At 42.7% G+C, this 21515-nt stretch overlaps 1 protein-coding gene across 1 annotated transcript in view; it reads right to left on the bottom strand.

The window, feature by feature from the left end:
• MAN2A2 (mannosidase alpha class 2A member 2) overlaps window positions 1–21515 on the bottom strand; it is a 137610-nt gene that overhangs the window by 102049 nt on the left and 14046 nt on the right. Inside the window, 6 exon segments of the mRNA XM_030189654.1 lie at window positions 10941–11068; window positions 13774–13945; window positions 17178–17301; window positions 17303–17323; window positions 19822–20079; window positions 20651–20805. Of these exon segments, the coding sequence (XP_030045514.1) occupies window positions 10941–11068; window positions 13774–13945; window positions 17178–17301; window positions 17303–17323; window positions 19822–20079; window positions 20651–20805 (858 nt within the window).

Genomic DNA, 21515 nt, shown 5'->3' with positions numbered 1-21515 from the left:
GTTTTATGTATCTTGATTGCTAGCCCTTTCCGAAAAAGTATGGCTACTCCCCCTTTTCGACCCATTGCCGCAGCTGCCACACAATCCGCCACCCACCATTTGGCTAATTTGGCATGCTCCTCTGCTGACAAATGTGTTTCTTGGAGCATTGCAATATCTGCTCTTATATGTTTAAGATGGCGCAATATTTTTGATCTCTTGATGGGGGAATGTATTCCCCCCACATTCCAGGATGCTACCTTAAGTAGTTATCATTCATATAGCGATTTTCCATCATCTGATTACCTTTTACTATCAAGAGTAGCCAGCCCAGCCTCCAACCACTCCTGTTCATACCCCATGTTCTCATTTTCATATTTATTTGCGTCTGTAGGTTACATTGAGTTACTCTCTTCCCTTCCCCCCCTTACATTGTCCTGTAGTTATCTGTTCCCTAACCTCCCCCCTCTCCCCATTCCCCCCCATTAGCCCTCTCCTTCCCGTAGGAAGCAGGTCACTTTCAACGCTCCTCCTCCCATTATTTGTATCCGTCCCTTTTCTGCTCGTTCTTCCATTAATGATACATGTATGTGTGAGTAAGTATTACCTCTTTAACATTCAGTCCCCCAACACATTTGACATTTAGATTTGCCATTCTCTACAATTATTAAGCAAAAGCAGTATTATTAGCCATAAATAATCTTATGATTATCAGATTCTTTCAAACTAAGCTTGTTATACTTTTAAATCTAATGTAACTGATTTCAGGCTCTACGACTTATATGACCTGCAGTGTCAACTTGTTATCAACAACAGTAGTATCTTAACCTTATTATACTATATCTATTATAACATATTTTTATGATTGTGTGAGTATGTATACCTCTTATCATTCAGTCCCCCATCTCATTTGACTTTTAAATTTGCCAGTCTCTACAATTGTTAATCAAGAGTAGTATTAGTCTTATGAGATCTAGTGTTGTCAGATTCTTTCAAACCTAGATTGTAATACTTTCAAATCTAATTTAACTGATTTCAGGCCTTGCAGCTTACATTATCTGCAGTATCAAATATCTAACAACAAAAGTAATATCTTAATATCCTTATACTATATCTATTATAACATACTTCCTAATATCCAAGATTCTTGGCCACTTTTCATGCTTAAATCGTCCTTTCCTGTTATCCTGTTTGTGTTTCAATTGGCCCTCTAATGGTTTCAGTGTGCATTATGTCCACCTTAAATCCAATTTGTGTCGCTGTTCAGTGTGTCCATTGATAGTCTCTTTTATGTATCATCTGCCCCAACATCCTCTGTTTATAATTCTCATTTCAATTATAGGTCTCTTCTTTATACTTTTTTCTCAAGCATTTAGCGAAGTCAGTTAGAAAATGTCTTTTTTTCAGCAGTGCAATCCTTAGCTCTCAAGTTTCCGGCCTCTCTTCCATCTGTTGCACAAATAGTTTTGCTTCTTCCATAGTGGTAAACAACTTTGTGCCCGAAGAATGAATGATTCTCAACTTTGCAGGGTATAATAGCGCAAACTTAATCTTTTTATTCACCAACGCTGAGCATATCGATGAAAACTTTTTTCTTTGCGCCGCCACCGCCGATGAATAATCTTGAAAGCAAAGAACTTTGCGGTTCCCGCTGTATAGTTCTTTGCCGTTGCGCAGGGCTTGCAGTATGGCGTTTTTGTGACTGAAATTGAGAATTTTGCAGATGACTACACGTGGTCTTCCCTCCGCCACGTTCTTCGGCCCTAGTCGATGTGCACGCTCGATTCTTAGCGGCCCCAACATCTCAGGTAACTCCAGTTCTGCTGTGAACCACGTTTCAAGAAATTTGCTGAGTTCACGATCTCCTTGCCCTTCAGTTAGTCCCACAATTCGGAGGTTGTTCCTCCTCGACCTATTTTCTAGGTCTTCGAGTTTGTCGTCGTATGAGGTAATTGTTTTCTTCAGTTGATTTATCTCTGCTTCTAGTACAGTGACTCGGTCTTCCGTTTCACTGGCCCGCTGTTGATATTGCGCCATATCCGTTTGTATTTGGGCTATACTGTTATTAAGGGATTCCAACTTGTTGTCCAGGGAACTCAGTTTTTTATCTAATATTACCTCTAGCGCTTGTGTAACTTCTCCCACAATTTCCGCGGCCCAGGCGGACCCCACCTCCGACGTTCCCGGGCTCACCGGCGCCGCCATTTTGTCTCCAACTAGGCGAGTTTTTTCTTTTTCTTTTCTTGTGTTTTTTGTCGCCATTGCCGTAACCTTCTGCACTCAATCCGTTCACTGTGAGTTCGGCTATTGTTCGCTCTCAGTTAGCAGGATGTTAATCTTTGTTTGCAGCGATTTTTTGCCTAGATGTTTGAGGAGAAGGCAGGAGCGATCCAACTAGCGCCCACTCCCGCTCATAGCGTCACGTGACCCCCCGGCAGATGGAATTTAATGTGGACAAATGCAAGGTGATACACATTAGAAAGAATAATCCGAATCATAGCTACCTGATGCTAGGGTCCACCTTGGGGTACAGCACTCAAGAAAAAGATCTGGGTGTCATTGTAGATAATACGCTGAAATCTTCTGCTGTGTGTGGCGGTGGCCAAAAAAGCAAACAGGATGTTAGGAATTATTAGGAAAGGGATGTTGAATAAGACTGAAAATACCATAATGCCTCGCTCCATGGTGCGTTCGCACCTTGAATATTGCATTTAGTTCTGGTTGCCACATCTCAAAAAAAGATATAGCAGAATTAGAAAAGGTTCAAATAAGAGCGACCAGCTGCTCCAAGAAGCAGTCGTTTATTACATTTAGAAATGTTATCTCCCTAGCACTCCCTGATGTAACATTTATCCAGTCAATTTTGGGGTAATTGAAATCACCACTACTATACTGTTGCCCAATTTGCCAGCTTTCCTAATCTCTGTAAACATTTCTTCATCTGTCTGTTCGTTCTGTCCCAGCGGACATTCATACATTTAAAATTATTTGTCAAAAACGAGTGTAAATCCCTACACTTTGAATTGAAATAGTAATGATATTTCATAATTTTACAGCAACTCAGCTAAATAGTCTATCATGATGTTGCTTAAACAAACCTGACTAGCAGAAGGAAAATTCAAGTTTGTGGGTTTTTTTTTAAGTTCTTCATTCAAAACACCAGTAACCAGACCCGACAGTCTGTGTTTTGGCAGCAAGCTGCCTGCTTTAGGGGTCACAATACCACTCGCCTGGGGCTAACCATGCGGCCACTTAGAGGGTCTATCCCCAGCACAGCTCAGGTCTGCCTGCACTTGGGCATGTGCTCTACACTAGAACTCTCCTCCCATCGACTGGGTCCCAAACACCTCTGGGCGGGTCTCCTGCTCTCAAGTTATCCCCGGTGATTTCTAGGTTACTGGGGCCACACTCCCAGTAGTTCCCTAGTTCTTAGAAAGCACTCACAGACCCAACACACAAACTACCAGGATTCTTAGTCAGTCCAGACAAGCACAGTCTAAAAGGTAAACTAAACGGTTTATTGTCATAAATAATATTGAACAGTGAACTATAAAAACAGATGGAAAATAACAGGTAACTACCTGGATAATGCTTGGGAAGTACAGGAAACATAGCGGCTCACGGGTTATAGAATACAACTGCTCACAGGGTCTCAGTAAAGAGGCCTCTCTCTACTTCCAAACTGAGACTGGAAAAAATTCCAGCATTTCCAGACTAAATTTGAGCTCCTGGGCCAATGAGAGCCCAGAACAACATTTTTTTTAAGTACTGAGGGGAGATATGATAGAAGTGTATAAAATAATGAGTGGAATGGATCAGGTGGATGTGAAGCGACTGTTCACGCTATCCAAAAATACTAGGACTAGAGGGCATGAGTTGAAGCTACAGTGTGGTAAATTTAAAACGAATCGGAGAAAATTTTTCTTCACCCAACGTGTAATTAGACTCTGGAATTCGTTGCCGGAGAACGTGGTACGGGCGGTTAGCTTGACGGAGTTTAAAAAGGGGTTAGATAGATTCCTAAAGGACAAGTCCATAGACCGCTATTAAATGGACTTGGAAAAATTCCGCATTTTTAGGTATAACTTGTCTGGAATGTTTTTACGTTTGGGGAGCGTGCCAGGTGCCCTTGACCTGGATTGGCCACTGTCGGTGACAGGATGCTGGGCTAGATGGACCTTTGGTCTTTCCCAGTATGGCACTACTTATGTACTTATGTACCTGGCCACATCACTGCAGATTACTTTCTCTTTGTGTTAAACTAAAGAAGGAACAGTCATTTCTCCGTAACAGCTTTAAACATAAAACATGCAACACTTGCTGGCCAAACTAGAGAAATATACTTCATGTAATATTCTTATAATTCACATGCTGGAAAACTCACTATTTCACCACACTGCTTGTTTGTCCAGCACTAATGTGTCTGTCCAATTTTCTTTCCCCCCCCCCCCTAAAAAACAAAAAACCTTTTTATTAAAGATTGGCATATGAATGAACCACAACAGTGATAAACAAGTCCCCCAATCCACTCCCTAGTGAGGTCACAGTATATAACCATAAATGTTCAGTACAATCACAAAAAATGGAAAACAGAAAACCAACGTGGAGGTCAATCACTCCAAACTCTGTGGGTTAGATTTCCAGGTTCAATAAGAATCCCAGACTTTGTGAAACTTAGTGAGTTGTCCATTCTTAATTGCTGTCAGTTCAGACGTCAAACACAAATAATCCATTTTACACAGATAAGAGGTGGGATCTGAGGACTCTTCCATGCTGCTGCCAGTGCCAGACGAGCTGCAGTAAATAGATGAATCACCAGACTATGTTGTGAAGGTTGTATTCCAATGGGTCTATGACAGAGCAAACAATGTTCTCCTTTCAAGGGATAGAAGCCCCTCTAATTTATAGCACAAATGAATGGACAGACTGCCAGTATGGTTGAATGCGGGGACAGGACCACTAATATGGTACATATCCTCTAACTTTCCACAGTTATGCCAACAAAATCCTGGGCCAGTTTTAAAGATACGCTGCAGAGAATATACTACCATCGGTATAGCATTTTGTGTCCATTTTCAATCAAGGCACTACTGATAAGATGGCTTAAGAAGAAATTTAAAACACTTTTCTCATTGCTGCCCTGTATAGGTTGTTCGGAAAATTCAAATTCAATAAGTACTATGATCGAGTAGTTGAGCGAGCAGTCAGATAATTTAACAATTCTACACGATCTAGTGGGCAGCAACCATAAACAATCTTAAACATTAAGCATGCCACTTTAAAATCTACTCTTGCCGTAACTGGCAACCAACGGAGCTCTCTAAATAATGGATATGCATGATCATGCTTCTTGCAGCTATAGATTAATGTAGCTGAACAATTTTGCATAAGTTGCAATCGAGACCAAGAATGATAAATACCTAAATATAAAGAACTACAGTAATCCAATTGTGGTGTTATAATTGCCTGCACCAACGTTCTAAATTGTTCAGGAAAAAAGTAAGCTCTAACTGCTCTAAGTTGTCTCAATTTCCAAAAAAAGTCCTTCTACTTAAACTTTTAATTTGATGTTCCATTAAAGTTGAATCAAGAATAAACCCCCAAACCACCTTAAATGTTAAACACTCGCCTGTCTTAAGTTTTAAGCCCTGAGGAACATTTTCCAGACAGTTACTAAAATATAACTTAGTTTTAGCAGCATTTATTTTCAAGAAATTCTATGAGGCCCAATTATGTGTCTTTTCGAGACAAGTTAAAGAATCTCTATCAACTTCCGGAAATAAAGGAACCAAAATAAAAATATCATCTGCATATGAACAGATAGAAAAATAAAGAAGATTGTTACACAAACCCCACGGAACTCATAACAGTACAGGCGAGAGTGGTAATCCCTGGAGAACCCCATAATTTAGGCTCCAACTTGGAAACTGGTATCTTTTTGCTTAACTCAGTATTTAGGCTGGAGCTTTGGATACGAGCCATTTTCATCTCCAACTTCATTTTCTGCAGGTGGAATTTACGCTGTTCACGCCGCTGTCGCTCTTCTCATTCCTCTCACCGCTGTTGCTCTGCCATGTAGATCTGCCGGATTTCAGCTGGTGTGGCATCCTGCCCTGCCAATTCACGGGCCTCTGCCCACAAGGAGTCAAGTCTCTCCCCAGGAAGGTCTTGCAGCTCCTCCTCACTGAGGTCATCCGGTCGCTCTGGTGTTAGGACAGGCATATCCGGTGTCTGACGACCGCTGTCAGTCGCTGTCAGCTCACTGCTCGTCTCCTACCAAAAAAAACTGAATAGGGAAGGGACTCTATTATTGCTGCACTCTTTCACTGTGCTCCGTGTCTGGAAGTTACAGATTTAGAAAAAAAAAACACACTGAACCACTCAGTGGATGGTGACCCTCATGCCACACACTGAGGGTGACAATCCCAGTACATAAGTAAAGCCATACTGGGAAAAGACCAAGGGTCCATCGAGCCCAGCATCCTGTCCACGACAGCGGCCAATCCAGGCCAAGGGCACCTGGCAAGCTTCCCAAACGTACAAACATTCTATACATGTTATTCCAGGAATTGTGGATGTTTCCCAAGTCCATTTAGTAGCGGTTTATGGACTTGTCCTTTAGGAAACCGCCCAACCCCTTTTTAAACTCTGCTAAGCTAACCGCCTTCACCACTTTCTCCGGCAACGAATTCCAGAGTTTAATTACATGTTGGGTGAAGAAAAATTTTCTCCGATTTGTTTTAAATTTACTACACTGTAGTTTCATCGCATGCCCCCTAGTCCTAGTATTTTTGGAAAGCGTGAACAGACGCTTCACATCCACCTGTTCCACTCCACTCATTATTTTAAATACCTCTATCATGTCTCCCCTCAGCCGTCTCTTCTCCAAGCTGAATAGCCCTAGCCTCCTTAATCTTTCTTCATAGGGAAGTCGTCCCATCCCCGCTATCATTTTAGTCGCCCTTCGCTGCACCTTTTCCAATTCTACTATATCTTTCTTGAGATGCAGCGACCAGAATTGAACACAATACTCAAGGTGCGGTCGCACCATGGAGCGATACAACGGCATTATAACATCCTCACACCTGTTTTCCATACCTTTCCTAATAATATCCAATATTCTATTCGCTTTCCTAGTCGCAGCAGCACACTGAGCAGAAGGTTTCAGCGTATTATCGACGACGACACCCAGATCCCTTTCTTGGTCCATAACTCCTAACGTAGAAACTTGCATGACGTAGCTATAATTCGGGTTCCTTTTTCCCACATGCATCACCTTGCACTTGCTCACATTAAACGTCATCTGCCATTTAGCCGCCCAGTCTCGTAAGGTCCTCTTGTAATTTTTCACAATCCTGTCGCGATTTAACAACTTTGAATAACTTTGTGTCATCAGCAAATTTAATTACCTAGCTAGTTACTCCTATCTCTAAATCATTTATAAAGATATTAAAAACCAGCGGTCCTAGCACAGACCCCTGAGGAACCCCACTAACTACCCTTCTCCATTGTGAATACTGACCATTTAACCCCACTCTCTGTTTCCTATCCTTCAACCAGTTTTTAATCCACAATAGGACATTTCCTCCTATCCCATGACCCTCCAATTTCCTCTGTAGCCTTTCATGAGGTACCTTGTCAAACGCCTTTTGAAAATCCAGATACACAATATCAACCGGTTCCCCTTTGTCCACATGTTTGTTTACTCCTTCAAAGAATTGAAGTAAATTGGTCAGGCAAGATTTCCCCACACAAAAGCCGTGCTGACTTGGTCTCAGTAATCCATGTCCTCGGATGTGCTCTGTAATTTTGTTATTAATAATAGCCTCTACCATTTTCCCCGGCACTGACGTCAGACTCACCGGTCTATAATTTCCCGGATCTCCCCTGGAGCCTTTTAAAAAAATCGGCGTTACATTGGCCACCCTCCAATCTTCCGGTACCATGCTCGATTTTAAGGATAAGTTGCATATCACTAGCAGTAGCTCCGCAAGCTCATTTTTCAGTTCTATCAGTACTCTGGGATGAATACCATTCGGTCCAGGAGATTTGCTACTCTTCAGTTTGCTGAACTGCCCCATTACGTCCTCCAGGTTTACCGTGAAGTCAGTAAGTTTCTCCGACTCGTCCGCTTGAAATACCATTTCCGACACCGGTATCCCACCCAAATCTTCCTCGGTGAAGCAAAGAATTCATTCAGTCTCTCCGCTACATCTTTGTCTTCCTTGATCGCCCCTTTTACCCCTTGGTCATCCAGCGGCCCAACCGATTCTTTTGCCGGCTTCCTGCTTTTAATATACTGAAAAATTTTTTTACTATGTTTTTTTGCCTCTAATGCTATCATTTTTTCGTAATCCCTCTTATCTTCTTTATCTGCGCCTTGCATTTGCTTTGACACTCCTTATGCTGCTTCTTGTTATTTTCAGACGCTGCCACCAAAGAAAGAAAGAAAGAAAGAAAGAAAGAAGGTCTGTGATGAAACGCCTAGCCACCCACCTGGGGCTAACCCTGAGGCCACCTGGAGGGTCTGTCCCCAGTACAGCTGAGATCTGCCTGCACCTGCTGCTTGTGCTCTATACTAGCACCCGCCTCCCACCGACTGGTCTCACTTGCCTCTGGGTGAGTTTCCCTCTCTCAGGTTATTCCCTGGTTGTTTCTATGGAACTTTGGAAGGCTAAGTGCTTTGAAAATGAGCCCCATAGTTTACAGGCTTAAAAACCCAGTTTCATCACAAGGGGCGAGGGCTAGAACTATAATTTCAGATAGGAAAGATGGGGAGTGTCATACAGAAGGTAGCACTGGTGTCTCTCAGTAATCGCATACAGGGACTAGTCTGTGGTGGAGGCACAGCTCTCAAAATCTATTCTTCAATACATTTTATTTGGTTATGGATTTGATAAATCGCCTTTCTGTGATACAATCAAAGCAGTTTACGTACATTATATACAGGTACTTTCACTATCCCTAGTAGTTTTTTGTACCTGGGGCAATGGAAGGTTAAGTGATTTGCCCAAGATCACAAGGAGCTGCAGTGGGAATCAAAACTGGTTTCTCAGGTTCTTAACCCACTGTACTAACCATTAGGCTACTCCGCAAATAAAAAGGATTTCACCTAGTACTTCTCTGTTGAACTTGACTTCTAATCTACTTTATGAAGCTAATGTGCAATTACCACTACTACTACTACTATTTAGCATTTCTATAGCGCTACAAGGCGTACGCAGCGCTGCACAAACATAGAAGAAAGACAGTCCCTGCTCAAAGAGCTTACAATCTAATAGACAAAGAATAAATAAAGTAAGCAAATCAAATCAATTAATGTGAACGGGAAGGAAGAGAGGAGGGTAGGTGGAGGCGAGTGGTTACAAGTGGTTACGAGTCAAAAGCAATGTTAAAGAGGTGGGCTTTCAGTCTAGATTTAAAGGTGACAAGACGTAGGGGCTCAGGAAGTTTATTCCACGCGTAGGGTGCAGCGAGACAGAAGGCGCGAAGTCTGGAGTTGGCAGTAGTGGAGAAGGGAACAGATAAGAAGGATTTATCCATGGAGCGGAGTGCACGGGAAGGGGTGTAGGGAAGGACGAGTGTGGAGAGATACTGGGGAGCAGCAGAGTGAGTACATTTATAGGTTAGTAGAAGAAGTTTGAACAGGATGCGAAAACAGATAGGGAGCCAGTGAAGGGTCTTGAGGAGAGGGGTAGTATGAGTAAAGCGACCCTGGCGGAAGACGAGACGGGCAGCAGAGTTTTGAACCGATTGGAGAGGGGAGAGGTGACTAAGTGGGAGGCCAGCAAGAAGCAGATTGCAGTAGTCTAAACGAGAGGTGACAAGGGTGTGGATGAGGGTTTTGGTACAGTGCTCGGAAAGAAAGGGGCGGATTTTACAGATGTTGTAAAGAAAGAAACGACAGGTCTTGGCGGTCTGCTGGATGTGAGCAGAGAAGGAGAGAGAAGAGTCAAAGATGACCCCAAGGTTTCGAGCTGAGGAGACAAGGAGAATGAGAGAGCCATCAACAGAAATAGAAAACGGGGGGAGCGGGGAGGTTGGTTTGGGGGGGGGGAAATGAGAAGCTTGGTTTTGGTCATATTTAATTTCAGGTGGCGTTGAGACATCCAGACAGCAATGTCAGACAAGCACGCTGAAACTTTGGTTTGGATGCAAGGTGAGATATCAGGGGTAGAAAGGTAGATTTGGGAGTCATCAGCATAGAGATGGTAGGAAAAGCCATGGGATGAGATTAATGAACCAAGGGAAGAAGTGTAGATAGAAAAGAGGAGGGGACCAAGAACAGAACCCTGAGGTACGCCGACAGGCAGAGGGATAGAAGTAGAAGAGGATCCACCAGAGTGAACACTAAAGGTGCGGAGGGAGAGGTAGGAAGAGAACCAGGAAAGGACAGAGCCCTGGAATCCAAGTGAGGACAGGGTATCGAGAAGTATGCTGTGATCGACAGTGTCAAAAGCAGCGGAAAGATCAAGAAGAATGAGGATGGAATATTGACCAGGAATATTTAGCCAGTAATAGGTCATTGGGGACTTTAGTAAGCGCAGTTTCGGTTGAGTGGAGAGGGTGAAAACCAGATTGTAGTGGGTCAAGAATAGCATGTGAGGAGAGAAAATCAAGGCAGCGGCGGTGAACAGCACGCTCAAGTAATTTGGAGAGAAAAGGAAGGAGGGAGATGGGTCGGTAATTAGAGGGACAAGTAGGGTCGAGTGAAGGCTTCTTAAGGAGAGGTGTGACCACAGCATGTTTAAAGGCAGCAGGGACAGTCGCAGTGGAAAGTGAGAGGTTGAGAATGTGACAGATAAAAGGAATAAGAGCAGGAGAGATGGCATTAAGAAGGTGGTGGGAATGGGATCAGAGGAACAGGTGGTACATTTTGAGGAAGAAAGGAGAAGTGTAGTTTCCTCAATAGTAACTTCAGGTATTAACACACAGGAACAGCCAGAAGTTAACTTTCTTACCAATGTTCTTCTCTAGCCACTGATGTCCTTCAATCAGCTGATCAATCATAGCAAAATAGTGAGAGTTGGCTTCGTCAGGCATCACCCAGCCACCGGTTGCCATCTCCAGTTGACCATTCCCAACTAACCTTTATAAATCACATACAGGAAAAAGGATCACTAAAAAGGCATATCCAAAAACATACCTAGCACATGAAAGAGAACCAAACAGTACCTGGACTTACCTAACAAGGTACATGGGCAAAGCAATTACCTCTACAGCAACACTAGGCACTATTTAAATAGTTTTAATAAAGCAACAGATTAGGACATACTGTCTACAACGCTATTTTAAATGCAACTGAACAATCGGAAAATACAGTTGTCATGCAGACTGTAAAAATATGCAGATTATTAATATACTAGTAAAAAAGGCCCGTTTCTGACACAAATGAAACGGGCGCTAGCAAGGTTTTCCTCGGAGTGTGTATGTTTGAGAGAGTGTGTGTGAAAGTGACTCAGAGAGAGAGAGGGTGAATGTGCGGAAAAAAAATGTGCAAGTGTGTGTGTGTTACAGAGAGAGTGAGACTGGGTGCGAGTGTGTCTGTGAGAGAGAGAGTGTGTGTGTGTGATAATGAGTGTGTGCCAGGGGGCCCCCTCCCACTCCCAGGGTCGTCCCCTCCCTCCCTCAGAGTTTCAGGGTTGTCCCCTCCCTCCCTCCGAGTTTCAAAGTTGTCCCCTCCCTCCCTTCGAGTGTTCTTCCCGCTGCGCTACGGGCGCCTGATGAGCCGGCGGCGGGTGCAGCTCCTGATCACTGCGGCCTGGCTGCTGCCGCCCGCCCTGCTCTTTCCCATCGCCATCCCCGGCGGCGCCATGATCCGCGTCTACTTCACCCTGCTCGCTGCTGCTGACGGTGCTCATCTTCTTCCCTTGCTCGTCCATTGTCACCGTGACCAATGGGCGCCTTTTTTCGCTGTGACGTCAGCCTGTGCTTCGGAGCCTATCAGATCAACTCCGAAGAAGTCACGAACAAAGGCAGCAAAACGCATAGAATGTTGGAGGTGAGAATTATTATATAGGAAAGGGAGTAAGGAGGAGCTAGGAACTAGCAGTTTAAGAAATAAGCAAAGCATTGTGTTACCTTGAACAAGTCACTGAGAGAAATGTTTTCAAAAGTCATTTCTCTAGGTAAACTGGCTGGCTGAAAACTGCCCTTACTTAATCCAGCTAAAATTACACAGAGTTCTACAGTGTGCATGCTGTTAGACAGACCAAGAGGCAGCATTTCCAGGGATGTGTGACTGTTTGGGTAGTGTTAGAAACCACTGAATCTAGATCTGAAAATCCAATCTGCCCACAGAAAAGGTAGGTACAAGCTCTGCAAGCCTCCAATACCCTTTGAAACACGGATACAAAGTACCTATGGCCTTTGCACTTCAGCAAACTAGAAATTGCCCCGTTTATTTATTTAAAACATTTATATGTTGGCCAAAAGTAATACACATAATATAAACAAAACAATACTAATACAGTCAAGAGCACTCATCTCAAATACCCTAACTCCCCACTCTCCCACAGTATCATTAAAAAAATATATTACAAATACATAAAGCCCAAAGGAAATGCAAATTCTTTACTTATTCCAAAACCCCAAATAACTGATTTCAAGACAAATATACCAGGGTAAATTATTCTGCAACATAGGAACAGCAATGAGAAAGTTCCAACCCTTATCCAAACTCCCTTAGCCTTCTGTACTGACACAAAGAGGCGTATTTTCAAAGCACTTAGACTTACAAAGCTCCATAGGTTACTATGGAACTTTGTAAGTCTTCGAAATGAGCCCCAAAGTAACCCTACCTAGCTGGACTGAAGAGATCGAGCAGCCTGATATACTTCAATTTGAACCTCAGATACAAAGGACCTTTTTGCTGTAGCACCTTAAAAGCCAACATTACAATATTAAGTTTCACACAATCTTCAATACAATTCAGAGAACAATGGCACAATTGATGACAACCTTGGAAGGCAAAAACTTACCCTGGTTGTCTTATTCTTCTCCACCTGACATTTCTTCAAAGACATTGGCAGTTTAATATACAGCCAATAACAAGGTAGGCATTAAAGATTTAAAAGCCTGATCTTCCAAGAACAGATGCAAATTATACACAACTATCTTAAAATGCGTATTCTGAGCCACAGACAATCTAGGCCTCGCTGGATAACCTTTAAGTCCTTAATGATCAATGCAGACTAAACTACTTGAAAATGCACACATACTGGAACAAGGTCCACCTCTCTATCCAAAATCCACAAAATCTAGTTTTCTGCTCGTAAATTTACCTTCCAACAGCCAACCAGTAATAAAAACAAAAAAACCTCTCCTTGAAAAAACATTGTCTCCATCCTTTGTCATGGAGACAATAACCTGAACATCACCTGCATAGATACATGTAGTGAAACCAAAATCAAATCAATATCTCAGTGGCTACCTAAAGATGGTGAACTAATGGGTGCTAATGAGGTATACTCAAAACTTGGATCCTGAAAACCCCGACTGGCTAGGTGTGCCCGAGGTCTGGGTGGAAAACCTCCATGTCTGGTTACTAAAGTGGAACCAGGTAAAATACTTCGATAGTTCATCTCCCCTTGTTACTATGGAAGCTTCTACACCCGACCATAAGTTTATTGCCAGGACATCCACAGATGCATATATGTTCCTTGGAATTCTGTTGAATGAACGGTAAACAGTAGTCTGAGCAATACAGCATGTGATCACCTGATTAAACAGAATAAAGAGAACATGTGAGTATGAACCGTGTGTGCATCCCACGGGGACAAGCAACAGACACACCTGCGAACTGCAGCTCGCTTCTGCGAATTGATATTATCCCACCACTTGGAGAAAAAGGATATCTCTGACCAGATAAACCTCCTCCTCGGGTCTTCCTGCAGCTTAACCACCATGTTGTTCAGAATGTGCTGGGTCTGATCATAGTAATACTTATCAAAGGTCTTTATCCACCCTGAGAAAAGGAAATATGTGTCAGTAAAATGGAGCTGGTGGTGCAACAGATCCCTCCTGAGCCTGCACATCTCTCCTCTTCCAGGGACCCGCACTAGCATATTAGCTGCAGAATATGGAAAACTAAAACAGTTCACTCCTCAACAGACAGCCCAACACATCAGGGGTGTGTTTAGGTATGCAAAGCTGTACTTAAACACAGTGTGCGAAAGGCGAGGATGGGCAGGGGTAAAAATTAGATGGAAAACGTCCATTACAAGTTTACTTTCTGCCCTCCTTCTTGGCTCTGGAACTACTGCCGTTACTAAATATTTATAACACATTACAAAGCATACAAAGACCATAACACACACAGAGAAGAGACCATCCCTGCTAGCCTAATGGAGGGCATGTCACCTCTAACAACTGCTGTCATTCACTGTCATGTGTCTGCCATGCTCAGGTGTTCTGTGATAGAATCAAATGCAGGGGACAGGGTTTGCATGAGAGATGTCAAGGAGGCTGAGCACAAGCATTCAGGTGTGGCAACTAGTAAAAAAAAAGAATCTTATAGCTTTTCCCCTCCAAGACAGCAACAATAACAGTTCTGCAGTGCAGCCCAACTGGCAGTATCACCAAGACGTGCCCCTTGCCCACTGCCCCATTCTCAACCCCCCTAGTCTCATGCTAGAGATGACATAAAAGGAGAACAAGGGTAGAGCTAAAGATCAACCGCTAAGACAAGTGATGAGGGGGAATAGCTCCTCCTGATTTGTGGAACATGCCTCAACAGTATAAGATGTCAGATACAGACAAAACAGTGGCTGAATGCTGAGAACAATAGTGGGAAAGGAATCTTCAGTGGAAGGTTTCCTTGCTTTAGACTGTGAACCATTTTGGAACCACACTGGGAGAGCCAGTAGAGGAAAGCATAAATAAATTCTCATCCCTTGAAGATGTGGTCCCTTATCCACAATAGTGCCATGCCACCAGCACATGTGGTTAGAGTAGGGTGATGAAAAGGTCTAATCCCAGGTTTCAGGCACAGTTTTACCAGTCACTTGTGATCACATAACATCCCTGCATTTGCAAGCCTATAACTAGCAAAACCTTGTAACAGCATGATATATCCTGGTAGCACTGTCTACACAGATAGGGTTATACACAAAAATAAAGTTACCAGGATGTGATCTAGGTAGGCATTTTTGTCCAGTGCATGCACTGATCAAAGACAAATGAGAGGATTTGCTTTAGACTCTTGCATCCTTGGGTTAAGAATAGTGTCTTACTAGATCCTCTCCAGGGACTCGGTTGGCTCTCACATCAATCTTAGGCCAAGATCCTCAAAGCTCCCTTTTTTTTTTAAAACCCCTTTATGAGAATTTGCATTATAGTCCTGGCCAAGATAATGTCATATTCTGGAGGTGGAATAATGTGGAGCTACAATACTAGAACATTTGTGTACAGGACACGGGACAACTTTGTTCATGGAGCAGTTGAGGCAAAGACTGGGAGACTATGAGGACCCATCCCCTTCCAAACCATGTCTTTAGCTGCCCCACCCACCTGTAATTACTGGACAAACTAGTCAAGCTCTTAACAGTTGTGATCTGTCCTTGCACTGCACAGGTATAGGTGGAATACAAAAACTGTAATAATAATAATATTCAGGAAATCATAATGCATATTCCCAATTAGGCCATTATTTTGCTTCTCTCAACCTTCAGTCGTTATCGACTGCTTTTATGGCTAAATTGAGAGCGCTTTTTACTACTCAGACTCTCCATCTATTTCTATCTTGCACAAGACTCTTCAGATGTGGGGACCCCCTAAAAGATATGAACACCTTTGTAGGCAATGAGAAGCAGAATTGAACAGGGCTGGGGGATAACACTGATTTACTCTATAATCATCAAATAGAATTCCCCAAACATTTTAATATGGGATACAGAGAATGTTGGTATAGGGTTCTTCATAGAGCATAAGTTTTTCCTCTTACCGATTGTCTAAATGGGGAATCCTTCTCTTTCTTAAATGTGGACACACTCGGGGGGATTTAGGCCATATGTTATGGCACTGTCCTTTAGTTCAGTCCTATTGGGCCATCACTGTTCGCTATTTGTCCTCTATAACTGGTCAGGTGATCGAATTTCACCCATGGGGACACCAAATTATTAATTCAAAAATTTTGGGTGATAGCATTGAAATGTGTTCTTCGACACTGGTTGCAAACTGAGTGATCTTCATACTGGGAATGGAGGAGCAGGCTGAATGATCTTTGTGTACTGGAATCTGAAGAGTAAAGGGTATTCCTAAAAGTGGAAAAAGTGATTCCTGTCGATTTGGAATTCGTATCTTTGTTCTCTTTCTCCAAGGGCATGGAAGTTCCATTGTGAATATTTTGGATGGGCCCTCCAGACAGCTGTAATTTCAGACCTAGGCTTGGACAGCTTTCCAAAGAAATGCTGCTGTTTAAGTGGGGTTAGGATTAGGAGTTAGGGGATGGGGGATTTGGAGATGAGAAGGAAGGCTTTCCCTTGTTGTATAACAGTAGGACCTATAGGAGCATAAGTTCTTTCTGGTTTGCGGAATTTAAGGGGGATTGGTGGAGGGGAAAGAAGGAGTGGTTGGATTTTCAGGTTCTAAGCTACTTTGTACCTCTTGGGTTTTTCTTTTTTTTCTCTGTTTTGGCCCACCTTGTACTTGTTGAGGTTTTTGTTTTGTTGGTTATGGTCATTCTGCTCTCTCGTTACTAACAAGTATTCAACTGTACGTCAATGGAAGGGAACTACTTTCCTCACTGTTTATACATTATACCTTGCATTGCTAAGTTTGGGGTTCAGGGCTTTTGGTTTCCTTTATTTCTGAGCTAGTTGTTTGTTTGGGTGGGGGATTAGGGGGGGGCTGTATTTGAATAAATTCTGTTGTAGGTGTTCTGGAGGGCTAAGAGTCCAAGACCTTCAGTATTTGCGCCTTGTATGGGGTGTTCATTGGAGAGGGGGGGAAGTGGGGAGGGAGAGAGTAAGGAGGTATTACGGGGTGAAAATATTGAACACTATTTGTTTCTTGTTGTTATATTGTATTTTCTTTAATTGTTCAATAAAAATAGTTTAATGTTAGGAAGACTGAATCATTCTATGTAGTTAGTTTTTAAGAAGGCTGGCTGTTATCTCCTATGCACCTTATAATATGGAGTAGCACCCTGTTATATGAAGCAGGATAATTCAGGTGGCTGAAACCAAGTTTTCACTCACCAGGGTCATTATGTGAATGTGGCACCACAAACACCTGCAGAGGATCACTGTCCCACTTCATGAGGGCATAGGTGATGTCAAACCCTTGCTTCCAAACCCCTCCATCTATATTATCAAAGGGCAAACAGTGCATACACATCTAGCATCTGAGGAGAAAAAAAAAAAGCAAAAGTTGAACAAATCAACGTACAATGTAATCATATCCTCCCCTGTAGCTGCTCCACAATAAACTGAAATTTAAAGAGCTCTTGTACATGCCTGCTTTTACTGTTTCAGAAAGTCACAAGTTCAAAATCACAGTTTGTCACACAATTACTTAGTATTACCCCTAGCACCCACCTATGGCTAACATTGTGGCCACCTGGAGGGTGTGGCCCAGTACTGCTGGAACCTGGGCACATGCCCCTATACTAGCACACCCTCCACCCACCTGCTGGGTCCCGCTTGCCTCTGGGCAAGTTCTCCCACTCGCAAGTTATTTCCCTGATGGTTTCTAGGGGCACTGGGCCACAATCTTAGGAGGTCCCACAGTTTCCTAGACCTAGAACACAAACTGCCAGGATTCCTAGTCAGTCCAGGACAACAGAGCTAACAAATAATACGGTTTATTATAAGAAAAAGTATAAACAGCGAATGGTAAAAGGTTAAACAGCAAACAGGAATATGTAAAACAAGGATTTGGTGTTAAATCTAGCTGAACACTTTTTAGTACCTAAAGTAGCAGCTGAGGAGGTCAGAAAAAGAACTACTCACAGGAACTGAACAGGGCCGTAGTGCAGAGGTCTACTCCCCCTGAGACTGAGGAGTTCTAGCACATTTTGGGCTAGGTCTTTGGCTTCAGGGCCAATAAAGGAACAGAGCATTAGCACTAAAGGATGTTTCACCAATGACACTTGCAGGTTACTTTTCTCTTTTGGGAATGTAGTTGACTGGATGGACTATACAGGTCTTTATCTGCCGTCATCTACTATGTTACTATATAGCTAAAAAGAAAACAGACCTCTGTTACAGGCATAATGCAGAGGTCAAACACCATCTATTGGCCAACCCTGCAAAATACCATGAAGGGATAAAGTGTCATAGGGCAGCAATACAAATCACAAAGAATAGGAGCTCCCTGTTCCGACACACAAAATCAAACAGTTAACATGACTACTACTACTACTACTTGACATTTCTAAAGCGCTACTAGGGTTACGCAGCGCTGTACAATTTAACATAGAAGGACAGTCCCTGCTCAAAGGAGCTTACAATCTAAAGGACAAATGTACATAATGAAAAATTCACATAAGCCGAGTGGAGCAAGAAACAGAAACAGATGAAACAGAAAAAAAGGATGCGGAAGAGACCTTTGGAAAAACCAGGTGAGCAAAGAGCATTAAATCAATCCAGCAGGCATAAAGCAGCTCTCAGGTTCTCTTTCCCAATCCAGTGTATGCTCACTCTTGTGCTCAGATCTCCGTTACAAGTTTCAACCCAATCAACCAAAAGCCTGTCAGCCTGAAATGTTCTCCCACACATGAGTTATTGCATGTTACATGGTTTAAAGAGAAAACAAAGCTTATTTCTCTGTAATTTCAAAGACCTGTTCTGACTTGTAAATTCTCATTAAAAATCAATATATAGACTTTTATTTCAGCAAAATCTAATGTCAATGACACAACAATGAGCTGAAAAACACTCTGATGTTCGTATCGCTGCCCCTCAATATAAAAAATATTGTTCACACCTAATTAAATGGAGGAAAAGACCTCAAATGTCCTGGCTAGGCAGCAAGTATAAAGTATTAATGCCAGCTCATACTGGACTCCAATCGTATCATTGATCAAAAAAACTCCAAATTTCCTATAGTTTAATTCTGATTGTTAATTGTTGTGCTTGTCTCTTAATCCTTTTTTTATTCAATTATATAAAAATACACCGTGGCGGTAGAACTTAGTACAAGTCCAACAGGCTCCTTCATTTAATATAATTCAAATACAAAACTGTTGACTTAATAAACTGCACTTAGTTTAATTCTTGATTCATACACCCAACTGGGCTCTCGGTTTCACTCTTCCAACGAGCTTCTTCAGGGGATTAAGTGCTCTCAGGACTATATCACATACACGCCAGTGTGAACAATATTGTTTTTGATATTGAGAGGCAGAGATACGAACATCAGGGTGTTTTTCAGCTCATTGTTATGTCATTGTAAAATTCTCAGCCATACACAATAGCCTGAGAGCCTAGGAACATGGCACTGGCCATGACTTCATTATCTCTATGTTATTTCACAATTACAACTGTGCTGCTTCTTCACTGACCTAACAAAAAGAGGATAATTCTCAAAAGCTAGTCCAATAATAAGTATCACCTACAACTTGCTGTTGATCCTTATTTCTACAAATTATAGAAAACGTATTTTATAAATTATACCAGCTCTTAACATGAAAATGCACCCAATATCTTCCTGAACTTCCAAATGACACCTGAATAAACAAAATGAGCTGTAGTGTATTTGTCAAGTTTAAGAGCATTTTTGTAGCCCTGCAGCATGGGCAAGAGAGGACTGCAACTCCTATTTGAAGCACTGGAATGGGAAAGACTGGGGATGTCCAACAATTATAACAAGTTTCAGAATTCTGAGTTGTGGCTGAAGTACCTGCAGCTCTGTCTTCTGTCCTTTGCCTCCTACAGCAAACTGGCAATCTTGGGGGGCGATGGAGAGGAAACTAGATTTGGTGTCAGGAGGCATAACCCAGGATCCATTGGGGGTGTGGTAAGGAAGCAGTGCTGGCTGCCCCTCAGCATTGGCAGTCAGTTCGAGAACAGAGTCCTTGATGTGGCTAATGATCTCATGATTTTCCTCCAGAAGCTGCTCCAGTTGCTCAATCCGGTTCTGTAAAACGGAAATCTGGCTCTGCAGAGAATCAAAGCAATTGTTAAATGGCATTTAGGAGCACTGATGATGGGAAATAGTGAAAAATCCCGTGATGCGAGCTGATTATGTATCAAATATCCCAGAAACCCTATACCATGAAGTTGGAGAGATCCAAGAAGCCTGCATTATAAAGAAAGCTAAGCGATCCCTAGGATCCAAAGGGTAACACTACGTTATTCTAGATAAAAAGATCCATATTCCCTAGGAGAGAGGCTTCTTAAAACTGTCCTGGGAACCCCACAGTCAGTCAGGTTTTGAGATATCCAAACTGAATATGCCTAGATAAATCCGTATGCATTGGAGTCCCTTTGTATCTAAATTAATCTCATACATATTCTGAAAACCTGACTCTGTGAAGAGGTTTGGGAAGCCCTGCACTAATGACAACACTTCCATCTCCTTTAAGGGCCAGATGTAATAAGCATTTCCCCCATAAACAATCCTCCAGCACATCTAACCATACGATAATACCACCCATCCATTCTTGTTGCTTCTGCTCTCATCCACAGCCTACTTCTATCCATTATCCTGTGCCCTCAGGCTTCCATACCCTTGGAAAGTTGCCTCCACTTTGGCGTCGGGTGGGATCATGCTGTACTCTGTCCAACATCAGGTAGAGAGAGAAGACAGCCACACAGAAGATGACCGCGCCACACGCAGTCACCTGCTTCTTCAGTTTCATCTCTGGGAACCGTACCAACCGACCTGAAACAGAAAGAGCAAAAACAGATCTTTGTTTATGCCCAAGGAAGGAATCCCCGCTGTAATACTACAGAGCTGCTGTTACCAGCATGGCTTCCTTTCCTGATGGAGAAAGAAAAGGCCAACATCATGTGAACACTGGGGTTGCCTACAGTGAAATGAGCATGTAACAGGACAGAGATCTCCAGGGAGGATTAGAACTGTGGCATCTGAATGTATGCACTCCTCCCCCCATCCAACCACAACCCTTTTAAATTATAATACAATAAGTGCTTTGTAAGCCCTCCTCTCCCCAAAGTCACTTTTTTTAGACTTTGTTTCTGTCTGCTACATTTTTATTGGGATGATATCATTGTCTCCAGGGAATCTAGTTTCCTACTTCTCCAAACAAAAAGTAGCTTGGAGTAATCAGCACTGGAGCGCAGATTCTTGTCTTTAAAATCAATATTTAGCAGGGTTTGCAGTGATTCCAGATCACTAGGGGCAAGCTAAGTCAGTCTTGGTTTTGCCCTGTTGCACGCATGGATCTGTAGTTCTGTTTCCCTTAGGGAAATCTGAACTGCAAATTCAGGTATGCATTTGCCCAGGGCAAAATTAGGTTCAGCCTCACGCTCTGCCCATCCTTTATCATCTGGAGTTAACTGGCAACCCCATGGAAAAGCTACAAGCATTATGCTCTATGGAGGCAATTTTATAACCACACACACATGTAA

Source organism: Microcaecilia unicolor, chromosome 1 (genome assembly GCF_901765095.1).
Source record: "Microcaecilia unicolor chromosome 1, aMicUni1.1, whole genome shotgun sequence".
In the NCBI taxonomy this organism is placed as follows: domain Eukaryota; kingdom Metazoa; phylum Chordata; class Amphibia; order Gymnophiona; family Siphonopidae; genus Microcaecilia; species Microcaecilia unicolor.
This window is presented reverse-complemented; position numbering and strand designations above follow the sequence as displayed.